This window comes from Hylobates moloch, unplaced genomic scaffold (assembly GCF_009828535.3).
Source record: "Hylobates moloch isolate HMO894 unplaced genomic scaffold, HMol_V3 SCAFFOLD_21, whole genome shotgun sequence".
Lineage (NCBI taxonomy): Eukaryota > Metazoa > Chordata > Mammalia > Primates > Hylobatidae > Hylobates > Hylobates moloch.
In genome coordinates, this window is record NW_026652296.1 from 161,880 (window position 1) to 171,827 (window position 9,948).

The 9,948-nt window shown below is 59.5% G+C and overlaps 2 protein-coding genes across 6 annotated transcripts in view; one reads left to right on the forward strand and one right to left on the reverse strand.

Annotated features, from left to right (window-relative positions):
* The first annotated feature begins 765 nt into the window (after positions 1-765).
* On the forward strand, positions 766-3,203 carry NPBWR2 (neuropeptides B and W receptor 2). Its single transcript, XM_032142529.1, has one exon. The coding sequence runs from the start codon at positions 869-871 to the stop codon at positions 1,868-1,870; it is 1,002 nt and encodes a 333-aa protein (XP_031998420.1). The 5' UTR covers positions 766-868; the 3' UTR covers positions 1,871-3,203.
* A 3,469-nt stretch (positions 3,204-6,672) lies between these two features.
* The window catches only part of OPRL1 (opioid related nociceptin receptor 1), a 17,211-nt gene continuing 13,935 nt past the window's right edge, over positions 6,673-9,948 (reverse strand). For 4 of the 5 annotated variants that reach the window (XM_058433127.1, XM_058433128.1, XM_058433126.1 and 1 more), the window contains 2 exons: positions 8,730-9,085; positions 6,673-8,611 (listed from right to left, as the gene is read on the reverse strand). In XM_058433127.1, the coding sequence (XP_058289110.1) occupies positions 8,088-8,611; positions 8,730-9,085 (880 nt within the window). In that variant the 3' untranslated portion in view covers positions 6,673-8,087. Of the gene's footprint in view, positions 8,612-8,729; positions 9,086-9,169; positions 9,176-9,948 lie in introns of all 5 variants that reach the window. The other variant, XM_032142905.2, reaches the window with a different exon arrangement.

The window sequence follows — 9,948 nt, forward strand, 5'->3', positions numbered from 1 at the left end:
TCTGCCTGGGTAAGGGAGTGCTGAGGAGACCCTGGGACAGCCCACTGCAGGCGCTACTGCAGCTCAGGGGAAGGTGGGGCCTGCCTTCCGGGCTCCACGTCAGCAAGGGGGATCCGCCTCCCTCCCTCACCAGCATCAGCACTGACACCAGGCTGGGAACCTCACAGCCGGCGCTGAGGCAGCCAGCAGGGCAGGTCCTGAAACTCCTGAAACCTCAGCTGGAGGTCTGTCAGTGAGGACCACACCTCGCCCTCCATCCCTGCGACTGCCTGTACTGGCCAAAACCAGGAACACACCAAGGCTACCAACTTCTGGACTCGAAGCACTGGACAGGTCAGTGGAGAGAAGAGCAGCTGGACCAGCAGGGTCTGCAGCATCTCTCGGGAGGGTGTGAGGGAGGGTGCAGACTCCAAGACCCCTGAGGGAAGGACCTTCGAATTCAAGGGAGCCAGAGATGAGCTTGGGAGGTGTGTTTCCAAAGGGACGCCTTGATTCTACTTAGCCTGTGCATTTGCGCGTTGCTGGGGCAGAGACGGATCCACGTCTCCTCTTCCCAGGAGGGTGGCCAGCAGCTGCTCTCTGCGGGAGGAGGGAACTGATCTGCTAAAGTACCACCAGGAAGAGGCGGGGGAAGGCCCCCACACACCCCACCAGGCTCCCTCTGGCCCCATGTCCTTGACCTGGCAAAGTGGCCGCAGTCTCTGCCACAGAACTTGGAGTGGCTGTGCCCTAACAGACAGCCGGATCTCAACGTCTCCGGCTGTTTTTCCTTCCTAGAATCCAGCCCAAGGAGGCCCCCAACCAGACACCCAACTCCAAGGCACCTCCCACCTGCCCAGGGCACAAATTGTCAACGGTCCCAGCTACAATGCAGGCCGCTGGGCACCCAGAGCCCCCTGACAGCAGGGGCTCCTTCTCCCTCCCCACGATGGGTGCCAACGTCTCTCCGGACAATGGCACCGGCCACAATGCCACCTCCTCTGAGCCACTGCCGTTCCTCTATGTGCTCCTGCCCGCCGTGTACTCCGGGATCTGTGCCGTGGGGCTGACTGGCAACACGGCTGTCATCCTTGTAATCCTGAGGGCGCCCAAGATGAAGACAGTGACCAATGTGTTCATCCTGAACCTGGCCATCGCCGACGGGCTCTTCACACTGGTACTGCCTGTCAACATCGCGGAGCACCTGCTGCAGTACTGGCCCTTCGGGGAGCTGCTCTGCAAGCTGGTGCTGGCCATCGACCACTACAACATCTTCTCCAGCATCTACTTCCTAGCCGTGATGAGCGTGGACCGATACCTGGTGGTGCTGGCCACTGTGAGGTCCCGCCACATGCCCTGGCGCACCTACCGGGGGGCGAAGGTCGCCAGCCTGTGTGTCTGGCTGGGCGTCACGGTCCTGGTTCTGCCCTTCTTCTCTTTTGCTGGCGTCTACAGCAACGAGCTGCAGGTCCCAAGCTGTGGGCTGAGCTTCCCGTGGCCCGAGCGGGTCTGGTTCAAGGCCAGCCGTGTCTACACATTGGTCCTGGGCTTCGTGGTGCCTGTGTGCACCATCTGTGTGCTCTACACAGACCTCCTGCGCAGGCTGCGGGCGGTGCGGCTCCGCTCTGGAGCCAAGGCTCTAGGCAAGGCCAGGCGGAAGGTGACCATCCTGGTCCTCGTCGTGCTGGCCGTGTGCCTCCTCTGCTGGACGCCCTTCCACCTGGCCTCTGTCGTGGCCCTGACCACAGACCTGCCCCAGACCCCGCTGGTCATCAGCATGTCCTACGTCATCACCAGCCTCAGCTACGCCAACTCGTGCCTGAACCCCTTCCTCTACGCCTTTCTAGACGACAACTTCCGGAAGAATTTCCGCACCATGTTCCGGTGCTAAGGGGCCTGAGCACCCACCATCACCCCCATCATCACCCCCACCCCCCCACCCAGTTCGGGTTGTCTCTTTCAGGGGACGCCCGGCCTGTTCACATCCCAGTGCTGTCCTCTCCACGCAGGGAGACACAGACGCTCACACGCTGGCCACCAGACCTAGACAGCCGTGGGCATATACCTTCCATGTCTCTGCTTCCTGGACAGCCCCTGGGTGGACAGCAGCAGGGATCCAGTTCCTGGCAGAGGCCCCAACACAGCAAGCATCCTGGGTCCACTTACCCACGAGAGACAGACAGATGGACAAGCCCCTTGGAAGGCTCTGGGACTCAGGGTCCCTCATGACAGTGGTCGGGAGGGGAAGGAACCTGAACTGTGATCTCGACCTGGGCCAGCGCCATGCTGCAGTCTCTCCCCAAGACGGGGCTGGGAGGTGGTAAGTGCGGGCACCTCAGGCAGCAGCGATGCTGTGTTGCTGCAAAGGCCAAGGACACCTGCACCAAATGAGACCAAGAAATCCACTCTCACAGCCTGAAGCCCAAGTGGCATTCCAGCAGGAGGCCCATCCCCGCCGTGCCCATGTGCTATGGCCTGTGCCCCCCTGTACCCCCCCTGCTATGGCCGACGGTCCTCTCATACTTTGCTAGAGGCTACAGGGCCCTTTTGCCAGGACCTCTGGGCCACCACAGCCTAGGGACCATCCGTCACTTGGACAGGCTGGCACCTGGAACTCTTTCTCCCGGGGTGTGGCCAGGGGCTTGTAATCAGCCAGCAGGAGCTGCATGCTGAAACTCTGGTGGGGGCAGGGTGAGGGGTGGTAATGAAGTGCAGGCAGCTCAGAGACCACTGACTGTCAGGGTGGGAGGGGCCAGGGGCTGGTCCCAGGTGTGCTGTGGCCAGGCCCTGACTCTTGGCCCCATGGCTCTCAGCTGGTTCCATGCCTGGCACTCCAGCCCAGCAGTGAGGTGTGAGTGCTCTGGGTTGGTTTCAGTCTCATGACCCAGAGCTCTGATCAATCTGTCCAGCTGGCACACAGGACCCACCATTCACCACCCCACGAGGTGTCCCAGGGTGTATGCCCACCTCCACCCATCCACCAAGTACTCCAGCGTCCCAGGCCACGAGGGCTCTGCCTGTGGAGACCACTCGGCTCAGGCCTGCATCAGTGACCCTCCTTCGTGCTAGCCAGCCAAACACGCCAGGGCTATCTCCATCCACTTATCCTCCCGGACAACAGTGTATTAGTTATCTGTTGCTGCATAACAAATTTCTCCAAAACTTAGCAGCTTAAAACAACTTCTACTATTTCACAGCTTCTGTGGTTCAAGAATTAAAGTGGCTTTTTGGGTGGTTCTGGCTCAGAGTCTCTCCTGAGATTGCAGTCAGGACGTTGGCCCAGGCCCTGGACCTCTGAAGGCTGGGCAGGCGCTGGGGTATCTTCTTCTGAGAAGTCTTCCTCCCGCGGCTACAGGCAGGAGACCTCTGCTCCTCAACACATGGATGCTTCAGGGGCTGAGTGTCCTCGAAACATGGCACTGGGTGCCCCAGAGCCAGCGACCCAGGGGGAGCCAGCAACCCAGGGGGAGCCAGCGACCCAGGGGGAGCCAAGAGGAAGCCTCAATACATTTGAGGCCAAGTGTCCAAAGCCACTTGCCGTCCCTTCTACTACATTCTGTGCATTGGAAGCAAGTCACATGTCCAGCCCACACTCGGGGGCTGTAGATGGTTTATTTTTCTTTTGCTTCAATTTTTTTTTTTTTTTGAGAAGGGGTCTCACTCTGTTGCCCAGGCTGGAGTGCTGTGGTGCGGTCACGGCTCACTGCAGCTTCCACCTCCTGAGCTCAAGCAATCCCCCCATATCAGCCTCTGGAGTAGCTGGGACTACGTGCATGCGCCACCACGCCAGTCAAACTTTTTTTTTTTTTGAAAGACAGGGTCTCACTATGTTGCCCAGGCTGGTCTCAAACTCCTGGGCTCAAGTGATCCTCCTGCCTCAGCCTCCCAAAGTGCTGGGATTACGGGCATGAACCCAGCCCGTGGGCAATTTTTAAGCCACCACCAACACCGACACCGCAGGAAGAACAAGCTGTCCCTGGATTTGTTTCCTGGCTGCGCTGCAGTCACACCTCGCAAAGCAGCAGCACGGCAGCCTGACTGCGCTCTGCACGCTGTTACTGTGCCCCGAGCCCCTTGAGGAGACAAGTGAGACTCTGTTTCCCAGACACCCGCTCCAAGCCCGCGGCAGAGCCAGGTGTGAGGCGTAACGAGCAAGTGAACAACGAGGGGCGGGCAGGAGAGGCTCGGGAGTGGGAATGCGCGCAAGGCAGGACTGACAGGGAGCACCAGGGGGTGGGGGGCGGAGGGGCGGGGGAGCTTAAGGAGCGCCCGGGCAGGAGCCCCTGCAGCCCTCAGGGCCGAGGTCTCCACCCTGCCCCCAGTTTGCCCTCCGGCCCCAGCCGCACATCTCTCCGCTGCAGAGAAGGCGCCAACCAGGATTCCTCCAAAGAACCCGGACCCCTTCTTACCTCGGGCGTCTCCTATCCCCATCCACAGTCCAGCAATGGGATCCTCAGCGTCTTCTCCTCGGGGACCAGGCAGTTAAGGCCCAGCCAAAGGGTCTGCAGACCACGCCCCAGCCAGCCGGGGGGAGGGGCAGGCGAGCTCTCCCCCACCGCGGACCTCCTGACACGGGGCGGGGTGGGCGCGGGGCGAGGGCCACGCTGAGCGCTCAGCCCGCCACGTCTCCGCGCTCTGGGCTCCTGGTCCCAGGGAGAGCCTGGCCCCGCCACCCGCTTTCAGACCCCGCTAGTCACCGCGGTTCCCACCGCAGCGCCCCGGGGCCCAAGGCTGGGCCCGCGTGAGCCCACAGCGCCCCCTGGCGGGAGGGTCCGGCGCCGCTGCTGAACCCCGGCCTTCCTGCGGTCGGACAGGACCCGGGACCCTCCCGGGCGCCCCAGCCTTCCCCCCACAACCCCACAAAGAGGGTTCGGCGGTCCCCTTTGCACACGGAAGGAAACTGAGGCTCAGAAAAGCCAGGCGACTTGACCAAGCCCAAAAGCAGAGGTGGGTTGGGGGAGCCGGGGGCTGGAGAGGAGACCCAGGGTGCGGTCAGAGGAGGGTGGAACCCAGTCCTGGAGGGTACGGGAGCTAGTCAGCCTCCAACGCCCCGCACCTCCTCTTACGGCCCTTGGCCCCTGTCTGGCCAGCTCCTTCTGGAAGACACTAGCTGTGGGCTTAGCCCTGGATCCACACCCACCCGAAGACAGGACAGTCAGCACCACGTGTGAGCCTCCTCTACCAAGGCCATACCATCTCCCGGGCCCAAGGGCACGGTAAGTCCCGGTGCAGCCTGTCCCTCCCAAATTGTCCCTCGATGCTAAATTTTTGCTTTAATGGCAATGTGTTTGTTATGAACTATTTGTGTTCCTCCAAAATTTGCATTTTGAAATCCCAGCCCCCCAAGCTGATGGTATCAGGAGAGAGGGGCCTTTGGGAGATGACAGGTCATGATGGCAGAACCCTCCGGAATGGGATGAGTGCCTTTAGGAAAGGGACACTCTCAAGCTGTCAAACCCATGTCATGATACAGTGAGAAGATGATCGTCTGCAGCCCGGGAGCGGGTCTCCCCGGAACCCGACCGTGCCTGCACCTGATCTCATCTCCAGCCTCCAGAACCGTGAGAAACAAACGTCTGTTGTCTCTATTGCCACTGAGTCTATGGTACTTTGCTATAGCAGTCCAGGATAAGACAGTGTCTGTCATTCAAACCTATAGAAAACCCTACAGAACTTGCCCATCTGCCCATGCCCTGGAGACAAGTACTTGGACTGGAGTGTGCTCGTGCCCCGCCCCCCCCCCCACACCCCGCCACCAAAGCCGCTCTGTTTTGCAGGTCAGCCTGGGCTGAACTGGGCCAAACAGGAACCAGGAGGCAGAGATGTCCATGGCAAGAGTGCCCAGCCCCAGAAGAGGCCGTCTGCTCATCCTTCACCAAAACTCCCCTCAGATCTGCTCAAGGAAGGGGAAATGAGCAGGAGCGGGGGTTCTTCTGAGATGAAATCGGGGGAAGAAAACCCTGAAACCTGGGTGGGAGCAGCACCCTCCCACTGGACCCTCAGGAAACCTCTCTTTCCGGGGGCAGGGGAGAGGTACAGCCATCGGTTGTTTAGGGAGAAACTGTGTGTGCTGAAGAAAAGGTAACAGCCCGGCCAACACACCATTAACTGGCTTCAACTCTCCCCGGGGTTGCAGCCTCCTGGGGGACCCTTCACTGAGGACAGAGCCCAGCCTGTTGAGCAGCACAGGACAGGTACAAGAATTCAGCCTAAACCCATAGCCTCCTCCCAGCCACGTGCCAATCCCAGAAAAGTCACCCCAGAAGCAAATCCCCAGGTGGCAGGAGCCAGAAACACCTGTTATGAAGAATTATGAAGAAGACCCAGCCGGTGAGCAGGTGCTTATTACGGTCCTTTTTCATTACCCCAGAGACAGACCCAGGGCTGGCTACGTGCACAGGAAGTAACGCTTGCCACATGCATAAATACGTGAAGATGCACATTACATCAGCACAGATTCACAAAACACTTAACCTTGGTAAGAAAACTGTAGCTAGGCAGCTCCCGACCTCAGAGACTCCTGACACAGACGTCATGGAGACAGCATGGGCCTCCCCAGAACAGTCCCCACGGCCTAGACTCCCCAGAGCTGGAGGAGCAGCCCAGGCTCTGTTGGGACACAGCCATCACTTCCTGTTCTTTGCAGGTGCCTAAGGTAGGTTACCTGGCCAAGGTCTTGGTGGAAAAAATGAGTTTTTTCAATGTTACAGGTCTTTTAATAGTTCATCCGTAGGAAGTGCGTTTGCAAAGTCACCAGCCTACAGCTTCCATCTGTAGACCAGGAAGGGTGATTCTCTGGGTGACCACAGCGGGGCATCCCCTGAGGTACACAGGCCCCCCCCACCGCCGCAGTGTCCTCACAGCCACCACAGCCTTTGCCGTTTGGCTCAAGCAAGCCCTGCCAAGCCCCACCCCTCATGCTGGCTCTGCTGTGAAGCCATCCTCCCGTTGGGCAGCAAGCTCAGGCCCTACGCAGGGCCAGTAAATGAAGCAGGCGTCACCAGAGCAGGACTCCGCTGTGGCCACCAGCTTCTCCTTCCACACAGCTTCCCCCGCAACAGAGCACGGCCACTGACCTCTGGCTTCAAGCAAAGGACAGGCTGTGAGGGGAGCCCTGGGAGGGTGTGGGGACCCCCAGAGAATCGTCTCCCTCCCAAACAGAGCAGTCAAGACCAGGAAAACGAGGCCTCCACTTTGTGAACAACAGAGCTGCCCATGTGGTCACGCAGCTCCTTCCTCCCGAGACAGCTGCCACACACCGAGAAGCAGAGCTCAGCTGACGGTCCACAGCATGATGGTTCATTGCACCGCTGGGGGGAAGGGCCAGGGCCTCTTGTTGGTCTCCTGAAGGGAAATGGGGGTTGGGCCCACAGTCCAGCTGCAGTCAGGGATGAGGCCTGCACAGCGCAACACACAGAAAACCTTCAGAGGTGCGGCTGGCCCAGGACCAGCTCACGGTCTGCAGCTCCCGGGGTAGCCCTGGCTGCACAGGTGGAGTCAGAACAGGCAAGTCCTCCAGGTGGCAGCTCCAAGCTCAGGGCAAGTCCCACCCCAAAGAAAAGCTGCCTGCTGCACTTCCCGGGCAGCGCCAAGCCTGTCCAGCTGCCCTGAGGAGACGTCACAGGGCTGAAGGCAGCTGGAGCCCTGCCATGCGAACAGCACACAGCACACGGGGTGCACAGGATGACACAGCTGCTGCTCCTCCTCCGGGTGCGTGCCCACCCAGGGTTCTGCCAATGCAGCAGCAGAGAGGCCAAGAGTCAGGTGAAGCGCGGGGAGGCAGGGGCACGGGCTCCAGTCACGGCCATCCACCAGCACGGCAGCTGCTTCCAGGTGGGTCCTTGTGTCCCCTCAGCCCTGCACCAGGAGGGCAGCTTTAGTCTGTCTGGGGCCATGGAGGTGGCCCCAATGCTTTCACCTGTCCCATGATGTCACTAGGTCCTCCTCTGGGACCGAGCGTCCCTGGCCCACAGGGAAAAGCCCATCCCAGGCTCTGGATGCTCAGGGTTCAGGGTGTCAGCCTAGAGAGCAGTGACCTGTGTGAGCTCCGTGTTGGGCGTAGATGGGCTCTGCGGGCTGACAGGCACCATGGGCAGGTCCACGCCTAGTCATGCGGGCCGTGGTACCGTCTCAGAGGTCTTGCAGGCCAGGGCCACATCCTTGGCAATGCTGCGCACACGGTCAGACACCTGCACGTCCCGGCGCAGGGCGGATGCACAGCAGAACTTGCGGAAGCAGGCCTTGAAGTTCTCGTCCAGGAAGGCATAGAGGATGGGGTTGAGGCAGCTGTTGACGTAGCCCAGAGCTGTGCAGAAGCGCAGAATGGCCACGGCAGTCTCGCTGCCCGGCTGAACTCCCAGCCCTTGGACCAGCACGAAGACCTGGACAGGCGTCCAGCAGCCGACGAACACAGCCACCACCACCAGCACCAGCCGAGTGATACGCCGCAAGTTCCGGTCCTTCTCTCGGGAGCCTGAGAGCAGGCGGACTCCACGGAGCCGCCGGATCATGAGGCTGTAGCAGACAGAGATGATGAGCACAGGGATGATGAAGGAGAAGAGGAAGATGCAGACGGCAAACACAGGGCCCCAGTAGTCCTGAGGGGTAGGGATCTCCACCAGGCACTCGATCTCTGCAGGGAGAGAAATGGGGTCAGAGTGGGCCCAGGAGACGTGGAGGGCAAGTGGGCCCAGAGGAGCCACCCAGGAGCCCCAGAGCCTGGTGAGAGTAGGAGGGGACACCCCACTGACCTTCATCCTCGACCTGTGCCGAGCCCATGATGGCAACAGGAACACCCACAGCAGAGGCCAGGGCCCAGATGGCCACATTGACAGCCTGGGCCTTGCTGGATGTGCGGACGTCGAGGGCACGGATGGGGTGGCAGATGGCTACATAGCGATCCACACTCATGGCAGTCAGGGTGAAGGTGCTGGTGAACATGTTGTAGTAGTCAATGGCAATGACTGTCTTGCACAGGGCATTCCCAAACGGCCAGAAGCCCAGGAGGATGTCTGTGCCCTGGAAGGGCAGTGTCAGCAGGACCAGAGTGTCGGCCAGGGCCAGGTTAAAGATGTAAATGTTGGTGGCTGTCTTCATTTTGGTGTGCCTGTGGAGTAGAGGGAGAAGAAGGGCTTCACTTGGCCGTGCTGGCTGGACCGGGCAGCAAAGGGAAGGGGCTCCTCTTGGCCACCACAAGCTACACTGGCCCTGAGTCCCTTAACATCAGAGTTCCCATGGGGGCTTGGTAAGTGACAGGTCCTGGACCCACCTGAGACTCACTGAGTCAGTCTCAGGGGATGGGGCCTGGGGTCAAACATCTTAACCAGCTCCTCAAGTGACTCTGACACACACAAAAGGATTCCAAGCCTTAAACACGGGTCTACTTTAGAGGAGTCAGGGCATGTAGGGTGCCAGAACACACCCCGGATTCTGCACAGGAGCAAAGGTTTAGAGCCCTAAGGAAAAGAGCCTGCTCTCCTTGCTTTTGAGTCCCCTCCATGACCCCTCACAGAGTCAAATGCTGACCCTACAGTTGCCAGAGGTTTCTGAGGGCTCCAGAATCAATAAGAACATGTCAAAAGGCTTCCAAGTCCACACTGCTGTCTAGCAATGGAGACAGAAAATGGTGACAGGGACAGGAGGGACGCTAATAAGGTATGATTGTATCCAAGCACCTGAAAAGGTGCTGGAAAGGGCTGGGAAAATTGTTGGCGATTAATAAATTTTTGTTAAATAAGTTAATGGTTGTAATAGTTGGGGGGGGTTATGGTGGTAATGGTGGTGGTGATGGTAGTGATCATGGTGGTGATGGTGATGACTGGACATGGTGGTGGTGGTGATGAATGTGATGGTGGTGACAGTAGTGATGGTGATAATGGTGGTGATGGTGACAAATGTAATGGTGGTGGTGGTGGTGGTGATAATTATGGTGATGGTGACAGTGAGGATGGTGATGGTGGTGATGGTGAT